Source organism: Capsicum annuum, chromosome 7 (assembly GCF_002878395.1).
Source record: "Capsicum annuum cultivar UCD-10X-F1 chromosome 7, UCD10Xv1.1, whole genome shotgun sequence".
NCBI lineage: Eukaryota > Viridiplantae > Streptophyta > Magnoliopsida > Solanales > Solanaceae > Capsicum > Capsicum annuum.
The window spans coordinates 33336079-33354851 of NC_061117.1; the positions used below are offsets into that span (position 1 = coordinate 33336079).

Here is an 18773-nt window from a genome sequence, read left to right on the forward strand (position 1 = left end):
ACTCCTTCCCTATCTGGTGGCCTTCTTCATGTTTTGTTATCTTCCATTTATTCGGGTATTAGAATTTGTATTAATACAACAACTTCATAACAAGTTTATGTATGAACAAGAACAGTTTTGAAGTTCTTTAACACCTTCAACACAAGATTATTACTAATCTATCCAAGAAGTGTGTTAGATATCAAAAAATAGATGAAACGAAAATTTTAGACCAAATCCCCCGAGTTCACGGAGTGTCCTTAAGGAATAATTTTCCTCACTGTACCCGAAGTTATGAAATTTTTCTCCCAGGATAAAATGACCTTCAATCCAATTATAGTGGTACCTCAAATAATTGGATTCCACGAACGCACTCAACGATTTGAATGATCACACAGAATATTTTTAAGAGAAGAAGAGTTTTGTATTCTGAAAATTTCGTATATAAAACCTGTGGATCAAAGCAGGTTTCGAAACAGCACTTCGTTTCTGCATGGCATTTCAAAACAATGCATCAGTTCACTGCATCTGTTATTGCATGCATGTATAAATGGAGTATCAAACACTGTTTCAGACTGAATTTTTTAATTCTGTCAAATAAACTTTGTCCAAAAAGATAGATCTCATCGATCGATGATCTGCCAAATCCAAATCCGAAGCCGAAGCTGAGCTGAGCGAGCGACGACGACGGTGCGAGGCATCTTTCATTTCTTGCCTCACTTAGCATGTGGAAATGTGTTTCACAATATAAACACTTTAAAGCTTCTTTCTCCAACTAATGTGGGCGAATTTTAGTAAACTTTTCTATTTTGAGCATACTTTTCATTTTGGTGTAAACTCAATTTTCTCTTCCACTTAATTCCCTCCATTTTCCATTCAAAACACACACATAGAACCCAACAATCTTACATGAATGGGGAATAACTATTTTTTGAAAAACTTTACGGACAAGTATGTGATCATCAAGCAAAGACTGATTGCATCTGGATAAGTGGGTTTTCCTTTGAACTTTTCACAGTGAACATGCATCGGATGCACTCGGTCGATCGATAGATTTGATATCTTTGAACCGTCGAGCTTTAATGTACACCTAGACAACACATGTCACACAACCAGCCTTTTACCATTTATGGTTCTCACGGTTTTGTTCTTTTCAGCCATGAATACATCCTGATTTCATGAGAGCTTAGAGAATAGACCTTTACTAACATTCTCCTTGAAGCGGCTTCGACTTTGCCCTCACTAGGTGATTTCTAAACATTCAATCCTATAGATTAAACTATTTGGTCAAATCTGCCAAATTTAGATAATCATTAAAAGACTTTCACCTTAAGTCTTATCTTAATTTACGATACATTATCTACATCATGAGAATGGGTTGGGTAATTGAAAATGTTGAACCTGTCAGACACAACTTTGTTTGATCTCCTTGAACCTAGCTCTTGGGATCTCCAGTCTACTAGGTAGAGTTACCGCCATGCTGACTTGTCCTAGGCCTTAAACTCATTCCCTTGGATGTCCTTTCCGCTCCTTCTCTAGATAGACCTTTTGTAAGTGGATCCGACACATTATCCTTTGACTTTACGTAGTCAACACTGATAATTCCACTAGAGAGAATTTCCCTAACGGTATTATGTCTTTGTCGTATGTGATGAGATTTACCGTTGTAAATCATGCTCCCTGCCCTACCTATTGCCGTTTGGCTATCACAGTGTATACATACTGGTACCACTGGCTTGGGCCAATACGGAATATCTTCCAAGAAATTCCTGAGCCATTTTGTTTTTTCACTGGCTTTATCCAATGCGATAAATTCAGATTTCATTGTAGAGCGAGCAATACAAGTCTGTTTGGATGATTTCTAAGAGACTGCTCCTCCACCGATAGTAAATATGTATCCACTTGTGGATTTTACTTCATTTGATCCGATGATCCAATTTGCATCACTATATCCTTCAAGTACTGCAGGGTATTTATTATAATGCAAGACATAGTCTTGAGTGTATTTAAGATACATCAAAACTCTTTTCATTGCCATCCAATGAGTTTTGTTGGGATTACTCGTGTACTGACTCAATTTACTAATAGCGCAAGCTATGTATGGTCGTGTACAATTCATTATATACATTAAACATCTTAATACTCTTGCGTACTCCAATTGTGAGTCACTTTCACCTTCATTATTTCGAAGTACAAAAATCACATCCAATGGAGTCTTGGCAATACCAAATTTCATAAACTTGAATTTATCAAGTACCTTTTCGATGCAATGAGACTGTGACAATGCCAACCCTTGTGGAGTTCTATGGATTCTTATCCCTAAGTTCACATCCGCAACTTTAAGGTCCTTCATATCGAACTTGCTTTCGATTATTCTTTTTGTTGAATTTATGTTTGAAATATCTCTACTGATGATCAACATATCATCCACATATAAACAAACAATGACTTGGTGATTCGGAGTATCTTTAATATAAACACATTTATCACATTCATTTATCTTGAACCCGTTTGCCAATATGGTTTGGTCAAACTTTGCATGCCACTGTTTAGGTGCTTGTTTTAGTCCATAAAATGACAATAAGTTTACACACCTTGTTTTTCTTTCCTGAAACCACAAAACCCTCAGGCTGTTCCATGTATATTTCTTCCTCCAATTCTCCATTTAGGAAAACAGTTTTGACATCCATTTAATGAATTTCAAGGCCATATACCGCAGCCAAGACAATTAACATTCGAATCAATTTTATCCTTGTTACTGGCAAGTATGTATCGAAGTAATCAAGGCCTTCTTTTGTTTGAAGTCTTTTACTATAAGTCTTGCCTTGTATTTGTCAATAATACCATCTGCTTTCATCTTCTTTTGAAGATCCATTTAGAACCTAAAGGTTTATTTCCGGGAGGAAGATCAATCAATTTCCATATGTGGTTGCTTAAGATTGAATCAATCTCACTATCGACTGCCTCTTTTCAAAAGGATGAGTCCGAAGATGTCATCGCTTCCTTAAATGTTTGAGCCTCATTTTCTAAGAGAAATGTTAAAAAATCAGATCCAAACAAAGTAGATGTTCTTTGACGTGTACTACATCTTGGATTTTGTTCATTATATCTCGAGGTCGTTTAGACCCCCCACTAGACTGTTCATGTTTAGTTTTATACGGATAAATATTTTCAAAAAATTCAACATTGTCTGATTCAATTACCGTATTTTCATTAATATCCGGATGTTCAAATTTATGAACTAAAAATTGACATGCTTTACTACTTTTAGCATATCCTATGAACACGCAGTCCACCGTCTTAGATCTTATCTGAACCCTTTTAGGCATATGGATTTGGACCTTTGCTAGATACCCCCACACTTTAAAATATTTCAAGTTGGGTTTCCTTCTTTTCCATTTTTCATAAGGAATTAATTGTGTCTTACTATGGAAAACTCTGTTGAGTATACGATTGGCTGTAAGGATAGCCTATCCCCATAAATTTTTTGGTAAATCAGAACTTATAAGTAAAGCATTCATAATTTCTTTCAAAGTTTGATTTTTATTTTCCACAATTCCATTAGATTGAGGTGAATATGGGGCCATAGTTTGATGGACGATTCCATTCTCTACACATATTTCGGCAAAGAGAGATTCATATTCTCCGCCCCTATCACTTCTTATCAGTTTTATTTAACTGATTTTCAACTTCTGTTTTATATTGCATAAACGCATCTATTGCTTCATCCTTACTATTTAGTAAATAGACATAACAATATCTAGTGCAATCGTCAATAAAAGTTATGAAATACTTTTTCCCACCACGTGATGGTGTTGACTTGATATCATAAATGTCAGTGTGTACTAAGTCTAAGGGATTGGAATTTCTTTCAACAGACTTATAAGGATGCTTTGCATACTTTGATTCCACATATGTTTGACACTTTGATTTATTGCACTCAAAGTTCGGCAAGACTTCTAAGTTAATCAGTTTTTGTAGCGTTTTGTAATTAACATGGCCTAAACGTTCATGCCATAAATCATAAGACTCAAGCAAATAAGAAGAATTTGAACTTTTATTGATTTCAACATTCATTACATTCATCTTATAAAGGCCCTCAGTTAGATAGCCTTTTCGTACATACACTTCTCCCTTGCTAATTACAATTTTTTCAGAAACGATTACACATTTGAATCCGTTCTTGTCTAGAAGAGAAATAGAAATTAAATTCCTACGTAACACAGGAACATACAAGACATTCTTAAGTGTCAAGACCTTTTCTGAAGTCATTTTCAAGTATATTTTTCCTGTTCGTTCTACCTTAGCAGTGGCGGAGTTAGCCATGTAGATCATTTCTTCTACTTGAGTTGGAGCGAATGACGAAAATAACTCTTTGTTGGCACACACATGACGGGTGGCATCAGAATCCATCCACCACTCACGAGGATTCCCCACCAAGTTGCATTCTGAAAATATAGCACACAGATCATCACATTCTTTATTGGATTCAATTATATTTGCTTGATCATTTTTCTTGCCTTTCTTCGGAGCACGACAATCCGTGGACTTGTGGCCAATCTTGCCACAATTGAAGCTCTTCTTGGGTTGATTGTTTCCTTACTCAACTTTCTTCATTTTCTTAGAATTATTTTGATCATCTTCCACAATATGTGCTCCATTAATTGCAGAATTCCTTTTTGACCTTCTCTCGGCAGCTTTATTATCCTCTTCAATACGCAGTCGGAAAATAAGATATTCAACAGTCATCTCCTTGTGTTTATGCTTCAAGTAGTTTTTGAAGTCTTTCCACATTGGTGGTAACTTCTCAATTATCGTTGTTACTTGAAAAACATGATTCACAATCAAACCTACAAAACAGTTTATGTGAGTATTAAGAACCTTTTCAAGTTGTTCAACTAAGGTATTTTCAAAGATATACCTTCCGCTAGGAGATCGTGGATTATTACTTGCAATTCCTGCACTTGAGAGACAACTGATTTGCTATCTATCATTTTAAAGTCCAGGAATCTTGCAATAAAGAATTTCTTAATTCTTGCATCCTCTGTCTTATATTTTTGTTCTGGTGCCCCCCACAATTCTTTCGATGTCTTAGTTCCACTATAAACATTATAGAAATAGTCTTGGAGGCCACTCAATATATAATTCCTGCAAAGGAAGTCTGAATGTTTCCAAGCCTATACAATTATGAAGCGTTCTTTGTCTGAGGTTCTCTTGGGTACCTCAGGAGCATCCTCACTAGTGAACTTTTGGAGACATAAAGTGGTGAGCTAAAAGAACATCTTTTGTTGCCATCTCTTAAAGTCGATGCCCGCAAACTTTTTGGGCTTCTCCGCAGGTGTCATATGTTGCGAAGCATTTGCGCGGCTTGTCGTAGCAATGCTAGTCGCCACCACAGTCGTAGCATCATCATGCATTTGACTTTCAGTTATCATTTTTCTGTCACCACAAGACAGTATATATAAATACTTATTACAAAATTACAACAACTTTAAATACTTCTTGTTTCTAGTTAACAATGAAGTTTTTATTACTTCCAATTGTCAATCGAGTGATCTTTAACTTGTGATGAAGATTTTATGTCTTCAAATCACTAGTTAAGTTCAAACGGAGAAGAAAGCTTATAGCTTTAATCTCCAAAAGTAAGTAATATAGATTCTGAAACAGTAAAAACTATTCCTTAAGATTGTTATCTTCCTTCTATTCGGGTACTAGAATCTGTATTAATACAACAACAACTTCATAACAAGTTCATGTATGAACTAGAATAGTTTTGAAGTTCTTTAACACCTTCAACACAAAATTATTACTAATCTATCTAAGAAGTGTGTTAGATATCAGAAAATAGATGAAACATAAATTTTAAACCAAGTCCCCCGAGTTCACAGAGTATCCTTAAGGAATAATTTTCCTCACTGTATCTGAGGTTATGAAATTTTTCTCCTAGGATAAAATGACCTTCAATCCAATTATAGTGGCACCTCAAATAATTGGATTCCACGAACACACTAAACGATTTGAGTGATCACACAGAATATTTTTAAGAGAATAAGAGTTTTGTATTCTGAAAATTTCGTATATCAAACCTGTGGATCAAAGCAGGTTTATATAGCTAGAACATGCCTCTTCTGAAAAGTGGCAATGATTCATTTTAGAGGTGTGCCTTTTCTGAAAATTCATGTCCGTTCATCCAAAGACTATGCCTTTCAGAACAGACATATCATTTCACGTGAAACAGTGTGTTATTTCATTGAAGGGTTGCATCCCTTTTAAAACAGCACTTCGTTTTTGCATGCCATTTCAAAACAATGCACCAGTTCAGAAAACAGTGCATCAATTCACTGCATGCATGTATAAATGGAATATCAAACATTGTTTCGGACTGAATTTTCTTAATTCTGTCAAATAAACTTTGTCCAAAAAGATAGATCTCATCGATCGATCCGAAGCTAATGCCAAAGCCGAGCGAACGACGACGACGGCGCGAGAAATCTCTTATTTTTTGCCTCACTTAGCATTTGGAAATATGTTTCATAATATAAACACTTTAAAGCTTCTTTCTCGCACACATGTGGGAGAATTTTAGTAAGCTTTCCTATTTTGTGCACACTTTCCATTTTGGTGTAAACTCAATTTTCTCTTCCACTTAATTCCCTTCATTTTCCATTCAAAACACACACATAGAACCCAACATGTTTTTCTCTGTTCTTGCTTCATCTTCTTTCCCATTTTAAATCTTCTCCTATTTTTAAAAATTTTCCTCTTCTTTTTGAATTTGTTTTGTTCTTAATTTTGAATTTGGTTATGCTTGGATTTGATCTGGTAGAAGAGATGGAGAAGGAAGAAAAAGTACGATGGTAGAAAACCATCGAAAACGTTGCAATCTAGCTCACATATCAATTCAACCATCGAGTTGTTATATCCTTTTTCCTACTTTTTTGTGGTGTTTTTTTAAGGTTCAAATTCTTTAATAGTTTTAAAGAAAATAACTTTAAATTCGTATTAATCGCACCAAAAAATGGTGTTTCACCAGGTCTTTTTTTGATCAAATTCGATCTTTCTGTCTAATGAATCCTTCGATAACCATAATAGAAATCGTTACCAAGCAATTTTTATAATTCTTTCTACTTTGACTGATGAACTTTGATTAATTGATACTTTTTTGGTGAAAATAACGATATGAGATTTTAACTTTTGAGTTTAATGTTGAGGAAGTAAAGAATTGGGGAAGACAGTGAAAGGATCTTATTTCTTAAAAAATATATTTTCATGTTTGGCTTTATTATTTTGTTGACGTGTCACTTTTTAATTGATCTTATAAATCAATTTTTTTTTGGCTTCACATGCATCTGAAGTGTGTATTACACTTAGGGGTCGTTTGGTAGAGTGTATAAAATCAATGCAAAATGTAGTATATTAATAATGTTTGCATTAATAATGCTTGTATTAGTTATGCTTGTATTGGTTATACATGTATTATTTCTTATATATTATTTGGTTTGATGTATAAGAAATAATATATCTTACATAATTTCTATAAAAGAAATGTTTGTTTACAAAAATATCCTTCTTTGATTTTGTACACTTTTTTGCAATAATTTTTTTTGACATCTCAAATATAATTAGTATTGTTGAACTAGTATATAGAGTTTCGGATTAATTGCAAGACCTTCGTCTTTGCGCATGAAATATTCCGCCAACGGATTAACATAGTGGAAACAAAAATAAAATATAAGATGTAAAATTAAGAAATAGTCTTAATTTGTTTTAATCTTTTTAAAAACTCTCGAAGCAAAGTAAAAATATGTTATAATTATTTAAATCAATTATTCATTGTTGTAGATTAAAATGGTGGGAAAAAAATTGTGAAATGTTTTGAAAAGATTCACTATTGCAAATTAAAATAGCGGAAAAAAGAATGGTGAAATATTTTGAGAGGAAAATTGAGGAGGATTAAGGTCATTTAATAAGTTAATGGATGTATTAAAGACTTTGCATTACTAATACATAGAAAATGGATGGTGTTAGTAATACACATCTTAATACACAATAGAGTGTATAACTAATGCATTGACTAAAAATTGTACCAAATAAAATATTCATAATACACATTAATTAATACTTACATTATTTTTGTCAATACACTCTATCAAATGACCCCTTATGATATTATGTCAATAAAACGTGTTCAATAGCTATAAGTTTTGAACAGTTGTGTTCAATAAGTACAAGGGTAAGTTGAAAGTGTTCTAAAATATCAAAACAAATTTAGGAATCGGTCAATAATTTAAGCCTAATAAAAAAGACCACATAATTATGGATATCAGTAACTCAGTGGACCACATAATTTGGATCTTTGAATGATTCAAGTTGGCCCTAAATCGAATTATCAAACTCTGTTTTTTCCCGTCTCCCAAACCTTTAAGTAGGCCTTAAATTTGGATCTTTGGACGAAGCCACGAACTTTACTTCCAAAAATTAAGAATAAATTCCTACTTTTGTCTTAAGTAGGCTGCCCTCGTCAGCAGTCCCTGCATCCTTACATTTATCTGCACTCATTCCTCTCACGCGCTACCATTATGATTTATCAGCAAGATTTTCTCTGCTGAAACCAATCGCACACCTTCTAACTTCAAAAAAGATCCAATATAGCAAAAATCCTCCTGTGAGAAAATCTTGATTCTAATAGAAAGTGTTCACCTGTCCTTTATTAGAACTGTAATAAATGTTAAGTTTATACTCATTTTTGTTTGATGACATCTTTCACCCATAAAAGTTCTCTGTACATTCTAAGTAGAACAGAATAAACGTAAACAACAATATAAGAAAATTCACATTTCAAAGTAAAGGGACTACCAGTTCAGAAGACAATAATAGCATCAACTTTGTCACTTACAAAAAGGAAAAGTATCTGGACATAATTTGGTTCGATCCCACGATTATTAGCAAATAATTTAAAATAGGGAATCGCAGCACACTTAAGAGCTGACACCAATTTAAATAAACTACTACTTAAGTATCTAAAACTGATGTACAAGATGAACACCATGTTTCAAATATATCAATATCGATCAATCTTCAAGAAGATCCAACAAAGGACGAAAATACCTTCTTGACATTCTTCTTGACTGGATAATTGACTCGAAAACACTTAGAATTACCCATTCCACAGCCAAAACAGAGTGTAGAAGTTGGTGAAGAAGGGATCTGCAGCTTCTCGTGATCATACTCCTCAATTTCTGATCGTGAACGGTAGTTTCTTGGGTTGGAATTATTACAAGAGTTTTGGACGGAAGACATTGAGAAGGACGACGAACAAGATGACGAAACAGAAGAGGACGTGAGTACTGAGGGTGAAAATGTAATTCTCTTGGAGGAAATCTTAGGGAAAATAGAGAGGAAAAAATTGGATTTTGATTGTTTTTGCAAAGATTTCAAGTGCGCATTAGTTTGATAAGAAGGCGGAGGAGTAAGTGGAGGAAGAGAAGTATCTGAAAATTTGTGTTTAGGAGTACCTGGTTGAGATTCCCAAACAAATGGAATTGAACCAGAGGATCCTCCACAATAGTAATACCTGAATGAAGACTCACCTTTTCCAGTGCTTTCCTTAGACAAAAGCCTTGAGAAGAACTTGTCATCTTGTTTGATTAGTAGAAAATCTGCAGGATGGTGATGAGATCTGTTATCACCACTCACCATTTTCTTTTAGATCTCCCTGTTTTTGCACTTCACTTCAAGATCTAAATAGGATGAAGTAGAGGGCAAGGAAAATAAAGATTTGAAGCTAAGATCTCAGTCTTGGATTTGAATAGTTATTTATTTATTTATTTTGTATGTATATTCCAATCTGGTCTATATAATTGAGGGGCCTTAAAATGGGTGATGAATTAAATGTATAGTTAATGTTAACTGACATTAAAGGAGACCATGCAGACAAATGTGGAGTATATTGATTTCTAGGAATTTGTCTTCAGTAGGATTATTATTGACTTGAACTATTGACCACACTTCTATAATACAAGAAAAAGATTTATTTAACTCCAACGAATGTGAGGTCATTAGTTTATTAAAGTTTTTGAGGTCATTTAAGAAAGGCATGTGTGTTTGTTAGTGTGATATGATACTTTTGAGTAAAATAAGATTTAATGCAGTTGGGCGGTAGTTACAACAAGTAAACCATTTTATTATTGTTTTTCTAAAAAAAAAATAAAAACTTTTTTCATACCCCATTAAAATTTTCTAGGCCATTTGATTAGAGAGATGATCTTGAACTTCCGATCTGATCTTCATCAAAATTGAATTAAGAAGAAATAAATTCGGTACAGATGGGGTGGAAGATGGATCTAATAAATGAAGATGGTCCATGACTATTTAAGATGAAGTTTCCATGGTTGTTGATGAGAAGATAAAAGTTTGCATCATTTGGTTAATGTGACTTTCATATTTAATTATTCTCCAATTATAAATTTCGAAATGCAACTAATTGACGATTGTTTTTTTTGAAAAAACAAATATACGAATTGGACGTATACCTAACAGTGTAATAATATAAGTTTTATATTTATCCCTAACAGTGTATTATTTATTTTCTTTTACTATCAAATCACCTAAGGATAACTACCATTACTTTTCCAAAACAGTTGGATCTTTTCCACAACAGTTGGATATTTATCTGCTAAATGTTAGGTATCTCGACTCCTAGATCGCCATCAAAACAATGTATAAAAATCCTAGAAGTTCAAAGGGTAAAGAAATGGAAAACTTTCATTGAAATGAAATGAAATGAAAATAACTGCTATCTCCTTTCTAAAAGGGTCCACATACATTTATATATTAAAATAATAAAAATGTGGTTACTAGAAAATAAAATGTAATTGGTATTATGTTGTTGGGCCCGGATCAGGCTTCAGGTTGGGCTTGTCACTTAAGCCTATGTCAATATTGATAACGCTCAAATTACACTCTTGAATGGGTGTAACCGATCGCTGTCAATATAATAATCCAACTTTGATTGAGATCGAATCCATAAGAAGTGAAAGCATGGAATTCAAAACTCAAGAGTATTAATAGTCTACTAAAAGATGACCCGTAGTGTGAATAAAGCAAGCATAAATGTAAAATGGGGGATTTAGTTTGAATGTATTTATAAATGACAACTACTTCAATTTTAGTGCACTAACTTCACGTTGAAAAATGCTAAGAGTAAATTCAATTGAGAATAAGCCTTGGGGTTATGCAATTATAGGTGTGGAATCATGCATGGGTACTTGACCATTTATTCAACTTTTAGCTATAGGCTAGATGTCAATGTATTGGCGTCAATCTTTCCATTACAACACCAAATTTCACAATTTTTTCGAACACCTCACAAGTGTGATAATTTTCCACATCTATTGCCTTAATTGACATCCTTATGTCTAATAGATATCATTAAATGAAATGAATCAAGTTATTGGTTGCATTTATTCCTCACTCATGTCCCTTCTTTCAAAAACGACATGGGTTCTAGGGTGGTTGGAGTTTGCAACCCCCAACTCTTAGTTAATTCATGAAATAAATGCAACACCCATCACAACTAACTAATTAGAAAAATAATTAGCTAAACCCATGCACTACCACTACCTACGCAAGCATAACCCTAAGATTGAAAATTAGTTACTCATAGATAAAAGGGATAAGAATATACCAAAGTTATCATTAACTTCATCCATGAGAAATAGAGACAATGTAGTTCCATACTTGGGGTTTCAATAATTCTTCAATGAAAAATCACTAACATATATTTTTCATTCAAGCTTAGTACAAAATTCTCAAAAGATGAAAATATAGATGCTAAAAGAAAAGAGAGAATTTAAAAAGCTAAAAGAGAGGCTATCTTCAAAAGATGAAAATTGGGTCTTGAAAAAGGAGCTAAAACCCTCTTTTTAAACTCCACTCGACATTTGATGAAAATTATAAAACTACCACCTTATTCTTGATCTGCTTCAGCGGATTCAAAGCGGATAGGGAGCAGATAGAGAGCAGATGACTAGCAGCTCCAAAGCAGATGCAAAGCGAATGCAAAACAGATGACTCTTTTCCTTCATATTTGGCTTCTTGATGACTTGAATGACTTTCCCATCTTCCCTTTTTACTTTCACCTACATGAATGAGCATTAAGTGAGAGAGAACCATCAAATCAATGAAAAAGCATGATAATTTAGGCTTAAAAGGTGCTAGCAAGTCGTCAAATTAACGACTTATCAATCCCCCAAACTGAAACTATTGCTTGTCCTCAAGCAACCAAGAGTAAGTTAATGAGATATGGTATTTAACTCAAATCTACCCAGAAGAAATCAATACTAAAGGAATAAGCTAAAAAGCTCTACAAATGCTTTCCAAACATGTCATGGCAACAAGTAAATAAAATTTTTTCAATAAGCACATATTTATGTAGCAAGGATGCAAGTTTGTATCAAATGGACTTTTCAAATCACAAAACATCTTAAGATAAGACACAAAATCATCAAAGTTTGTCTCAATCTTCACAATGAAACTTATTTCACTGATTTACCCCAAATCGATAGTAAAACATCACCCTCTACCCAAAAGTACCTATGCCGCTCACATGCAAGAGTTAGCTCCACACACCAAAGATATTTCAATTCTTAAGGGAGCTCAAATAAAGAAAGAATTCACACTCACTCTCACAAAGAAATTCGAGTACATCGAATAGAACCATAGGCTTGCCCTTTGAGTTTTTCGCCACTAATATAGACTAACTTAGTTTGGAATCACCAAGGCCTTGCAGGTCAAAATGAAGGTTTAAGATGCGGAAAGAAATATATATGGATCAAGTGACTAAAAAACCTCCTTCAATATAGTCATTCAATCCTTTCTACCCTTAAAATTTTCAAACCACCCACCTTATTCTTTTTCAAATTATTTTTCATATTTTCTTAACTTTTTGTTTAGCATTTACAAAATCAAAGCCACCATTTCTTTCTTTTACTTCTTTGACTTTTTCAAGAGATTTTCTACCTATAAGCCTTTCTTAGCCCCTCACTCATTCAATTTTTTTTTCAAGTTCTATGGGCTAGGCTATTCAATTTTATCATCAAGCACATCTCTTGTCTTTTAAGCACATGTATTGACAACCTTACATACACCTTTCTTATCTTTTCTTTGATCATCTTCTCCCAAATACACAACCCCCCAAACTTAGGCTTTTGCCTATAATTCGTTGTCTAGAATCATGCAACGCCTCAAAGAAGGTTAAGTACCAAAAGAGAGGTTTTCAAAAAGGTTTAGGTATTTTAGCATGGTTATCAGTACAATAAGAAAGAAAGAAGGGCAACAAAGTTTAAATGGGTTAACTAGGGAACAATGTTAAGGTGAGAATTTGGCTATGTGATGGGTCAAAAAGGGCCTCGGGTCATCCTTCAAACCAAGATTGTCTAGAATTTTGCTTTAAATACACTCGGGGCAAGTTCTAGACTACACAAATGCAAAAGAATTTTTTAAAAATCTCACCACTCATAGCATCGTACTCATAGAGCAAAAAGTTAGTCTCCCAATCAATTTGAGCAATTTGAGCTTCATAAGTTACTCCGAGTCAACGATTCATCCTTGTAAAGAGAGAGCCAAAAATTGAGTTTAATGGTCTCACTCAAAAGAAAACTCAAGACATCCTTGATCTTACAACTATATTTTTGGTTTTTCTCAAAAATATTTTATTCCTTGCCAATGACATTTTGAAAGTATTTTTGAATTTTTGCTTCTTCCTAGTTAACCAAAACAACTAGATACTTTACCTAAGGATGTCGCCTTGTCACCCCTCATGGGTGAATTATCACTCGGTTTGACAAAGAAATTAAACTAAAGTAAAAATAAAAGATCAAAAGAGAGAGAAAATAAAAATTTGCTCCTTAGGAAAGAATCGAGTTTTGAAGAAAACCCTTGAAGTTTATTAGACATGTATATACAAAAGGCAACAAGAGTAGTGCGCATAATTGGATACCACATTTAAATTGAGCACAGGCGACAAGAGTAGTGAGCATAATTGGATACCACATTTAAATTGAACGCATGACACAAATTCCACAAAAAAACGATAATATTTGACATTATTATCAAAATGCCCAACAAAGGCCCATCCAAAGCAATGCCAATAATTAAAGAAAAAACACGCCCCACAAGGGCTAAAGTACACAAAAATTAAAGTAATAAAATAGAATATGTCTCCACAATTTATCAAACTACATGCCATAAAATGAGACAGTAGGTACCGACCATCAAATGAATCATAAAAATACCCCACCCCCACTAAAAATATTGCATTGTCCCCAATGCAGAAATAAGAGAGAGTAAAGGAGGGTAAAGACTCCTTGTGGAGCATTAGGCGCTCGGGTCCATGTCGGTGAATAATCGTACTGTCTTAATAGGATCCTCATCAGACTGAGCTCCTCTCATCGAGTCTGCTATGAAGGGTGACTCATCATCCCTGGATAATTTCTCATGACGAGTTTTTCCTTGGAGATGTACCTATGAAAAAGAAACAAAACAAAACCAAAATAAAAGACAAAAGGTAAAACATGTTTTTGGAATTTTATAAGTTAAGAAAGAAAATAAAGATAAGAAAAGAAAATAGGATGCAAGGTAATTCATCACTAGAGTCCATGGGTTTCATTTATTACAACACTTAATCATTTAGGCATGACACTGTCTCACATTCTTCACATTTCTCAAAACTAGCTCATAGGACATCCATAACCTCCAATAGAAACAAGAATGACCAATACCCTTAAGAATGATGTCAATCCAATCTATCATAGGGCAAGACAAACATTCATGTTTTCCCGGTTAGACATAGTGACCAACAAGAACCATGGATGTCATATTTCTCAACAAACTCCCTCAATCAATGACTACCAACTATTTCATTATTAGGTTCAATTGGACTCAAAACAATGCATAAACAAGGACCACATTATGCCCTAAGGAGAATCACATTGACCATTTCAAGTATACAAGGCATTCCTCTCTTATTGTCATTTCAATAAACATATAGTGAGTATGCCAACCAAGAACATGGAGAAAGAGAACAAGAGCACAAGAGAACAAGCTCATCTCACCAAATCATCTCCAAACATATTCAAGGTGTTCATACTATAGTACTTGAGTCACCCAAAATAAGCAAGAAAGGCTTAATGTACGTTTTGTCAAACACATGATGCACTAACTTAATTTAAAAGAGCATCATTAATTAAGCAAGTGAAACAAGGCACCCATGCCAACATAATTATTCCAACAAGTGATAATCATCCCAATAAGCTCACAAAACCCAAATTCAAGTGATCAATCATAATGAGGTATAAAACACAATGTTCATTTTTAAGAGAATTTAAAAATAAAATCACAAAAGAGCATACCTTTCTTGATGTAAGAGAGGGGAAAAAGTGAAGTACAAGTCCAAAGGAATGATCTCACTTTTTGTTAGTTCAATTGTTGGTAAAGAAGGAGAGTATGATGAGTGTGAGAGAAAAGAAACGTTAGAATAGAGTTGCAATGAAATAAAATGAGGTGCTCGACTATTTTTGGCTCCCTTTTAATTGTTTAAAATAATTTTGGGCTAACCGGGTCAGGTCAGCCCCATAAAATCCAACCCATTTTTTACAACTTACAACTTATTTAAAATGACCTGCGCGCCAAATGCATTGAATTTGCGACTGGACTGTTGAAGCAGTTCCAGCGCATACCTGGACAGTTTGTAGCAGCTCCTAAGCGTCATTTTTAACCAGCCTGCGTCCCACATGCGATGGACCTGCTGCTGGACTGCGTAAGCAGTTCCAACGCAAGTCATAACAGTATGTAATAGCTTGCTCTGCGTCTAACAAGCACCCGGCCTACGCCTGGACTGCTGTAGCAAGTCCAGCGCAGGTCCAGGCAGTAACCTTCAGTTTTGTTGCCTGAAATTAAGCCTCTTCTGTGTCCCTTTTGTGCCTGGACTTCTTGAGCAGTTCGCGCATCTCACGACAGAATACGCAACTTTACCTGCATCCCAATTATGACTGACCTGCGCCTGGACTTCTTGAGCATGTCCAGCGTAGGTCGAGGTAGAATAGCTGCTGCACCTTGGTTTAAAACATAAACAATCTGCATTCCAGTTCGGGGCTCACTTTTGAGCCCCCGAATCTAGTTTCTCGCACCCCAATCTTGTAATATTACCTGCATCAATCAAAATTAAGCTAAAATTAATATAAGAAACATAAGAAAACATAAAAAATAAATCTTAGATTGCCTCTCAAGAAGCGCCGTAGTTATAGTGGTGGCACGACATCACTTGGTCATCATTTTGATTCTTTGAAGCGAAGTGACTCAACCTTAGTCTCTCCGAGTCCACCCACATAACAGTGTTTCAATTGTTGGCCATTCACCACAAATTTCTTCTTCTCATGATCTTCCAACTCAATAGCTCTACTCAGGTAAACATTTAAGATCACAAACAGGACTGACCACTTCTATCTAAGCTTTCCCGTGAAGAGTTTCAATCTTGAATTGAAGAAGAGGACACCATTACCCACAGGAAACTCTCACTTTCTGATTCTGGGTATTACTGTGTGAAATTACAGTAATTCAAATTACAGGGAGCTTCTTTTATCTCCAACACTTTAGAACTTAGCTCTGTATTACTGTGTGAAATGTTGTCCAACAATGGTATAACCACACCTGTCAAGTATGGTTCTACCTAGATATTATGTCAAAGTGAAGATCTTCCTGGATGTTCTTATTGTGAGCATAAGAGTGTCCATAGTGCTTAATTCAATACTCATGGCAAATGATTGCTACAAGAAACCTGAAGTAGACTCTATACTACTTATACTTTCCTATGCCATTAAATAACTTACTCGGTTGGCGTAACATCTATTATTTATAAAAGCACAAAGTCGAATATTCCTCTTTTCCAATCAGCAAGCTGAGCATTGACAGGGAAAATTGGTCGTACCTCATTCCATACCCAACTTTTGACATCTCTTGACTCTTAGTACCTTTGTTCGTCAAACTTTGGTTGAAAGATCTTCTTCCCATCAATCTCCAATTTCTCAACCTTTACAACATAGTGAAGATCTCAATTATTGTGAATTCTATTTGATAATGTTTTACAGAAGTAAAGCAAGTAAACACACTTTCTCTATTGCAACCAAGCAACAGTATCTAGAAGCAAAAGATGCTTCTCCTGATGTATTGTTAATGGCTATAGGATCCAGCAAAAAGTGCACAAAGAACTACTTCTTAAAAAGAGACTGCAAAAATGAGCAGGAGAAACTAACTGTGGTTAAGGTAGAATGTTTTGATAGTCACTACTCATAAAAAAAGACAATATTTGTGAGGATATTCGATTTATTTGATACTCTTCTCAAATTTCCAATAATATCTATTTCACATATTGCACCAATAACTCTCTCATGCAAAGATAATTGCATGGATCTAACATAGGTGGGATCCAAGCACATTGTGCAGGTGATCAAATAGTAAGAAAATTGTTTGTAAAGTAATTATTAAAACAGAAAGATCACAACTGTTTTTTCTTCTAATTATTATCTAGATATATAGTTACGCGGCTAGTAGAAATGAGCTATTCGGTTATATACACAAATTAATTTGAGGGTTATAGAATGTTAAGTTGGAAATTACTAAGTCATTATCCTTAGCTTCTTCATCGATTAGATCATCACAAATGAAGATGAAAAAATTTATATGTTGTACCTGTTGTGACAGTGCCAAGTATCTTGCTTTATACAAATGTAGTATCTTTTTCTCTGAATGGACTAATACCTGCATGCATAACAAAGGTCTTTAGCTTTAGCTTGCAAACAACCTCAAACTTTACCCAAAAAATGCAAAATCTGAGTACACTCTCAATTTTACTTGAAGAAAATGATAAGCTCAGTAAACGGAGAAACACCCAAAAAAATGAAAGGACAAGAAGCGAGAAAAGGAAACAATGAAGTACGTAGGTTCACCTGGTCAATAGGGAAAGGAAGAAGTAGAAGCTCTGAGGAGGAATCACAAGTGAAAAAACGTCACCGTTTTCTATCCAACTGACAATTTTTGTAAGTAGAATGACAATAAGAGATGCTAAAGGTGAAGGGCAACAATTGTCTTTTACTTGTGCCAAGCGAGGGTTCAAATATTGATGACTGAGGAATAGATAAGCTGACATATATTATGACTATCTCTCCATTTCACTCTCTTCAAAATTAAGCATCAAGAACCGTTATACCTTGAGTCGAACTTATCAAAGTTGCCCATGGTGTAACTCTTCCATACAACATCTATTGTCGCTGTCAGTCAAGTCTAGATTTAATTTCCTAGCAAGTACTTATAGCATCATGTGTTTCAGTTGAGCTATTTGGAAACCATTTAATCCAAGTTACGCTAGTTGAACACGCAACTTAAACTTAATGTTTTCCTTGGCACCAACCTGCTGTCAAGCCCCATTTCGAACTGGTCGAAACAGCACATGACGTACGGTGGCATCTTTCCTGACTTTTGGGTTAAGAATTATTTTCTAGAGTCGCCACCTAACTTTTCAAGAAAATTAGGAAAAACTATTTTTTATGTGTAAAAACTCTATTTTAGTTTATCGAAAACATTTTGAGATTCTGAGTAAGGGTTTTGGTTACTCGAGGGGAGTTGTTAGGCACCTTCAGAGCCCATCCGAAGATAGTCCTTATACTTAGTTTAGGAAAATATTAGGAAAAACTTCTAATTCATTATTTGCTTAAGACGGTGACAAGAAAACTTTTATTATT

The 18773-nt window shown here is 34.5% G+C and overlaps 1 protein-coding gene and 1 long non-coding RNA gene across 4 annotated transcripts; both read right to left on the bottom strand.

Annotated features, from left to right (window-relative positions):
- Positions 1–8064: 8064 nt before the first annotated feature.
- On the bottom strand, positions 8065–9981 carry LOC107877777. Of its 2 annotated transcripts, none has more exons than XM_047393469.1 (2): positions 9088–9981; positions 8065–8605 (listed from the first exon to the last, which is right to left on the bottom strand). In XM_047393469.1, exons 1-2 carry the CDS (start codon positions 9676–9678, stop codon positions 8567–8569), a joined length of 630 nt encoding a protein of 209 aa, XP_047249425.1. In that variant the 5' UTR covers positions 9679–9981; the 3' UTR covers positions 8065–8566. The 2 variants fall into 2 exon arrangements, with proteins under 2 accessions (XP_047249425.1, XP_016579976.2); XM_016724490.2 differs by having other exon boundaries at positions 8065–8609.
- Positions 9982–14121: 4140 nt separating this feature from the next.
- Positions 14122–18331, bottom strand: LOC124885560. Of its 2 annotated transcripts, XR_007042692.1 has the most exons (4): positions 17725–18331; positions 16964–17065; positions 15717–16185; positions 14122–14502 (listed from the first exon to the last, which is right to left on the bottom strand). It is a non-coding gene; the product is annotated as an uncharacterized LOC124885560 (long non-coding RNA). The 2 variants fall into 2 exon arrangements; XR_007042691.1 differs by having other exon boundaries at positions 15390–17065.
- Positions 18332–18773: the final 442 nt, after the last annotated feature.

Excerpts from the sequence above, each read along its gene's own strand:
- LOC107877777 (XM_016724490.2), bottom strand. The coding sequence starts at position 9,678 with ATGGTGAGTGGTGATAACAGATCTCATCACCATCCTGCAGATTTTCTA. Across the intron at positions 8,610-9,087 it reads TCAAGAAGAATGTCAAGAAG|TTAGAAGGTGTGCGATTGGT; the intron begins GTATTTTCGTCC and ends TCTTTTTTGAAG.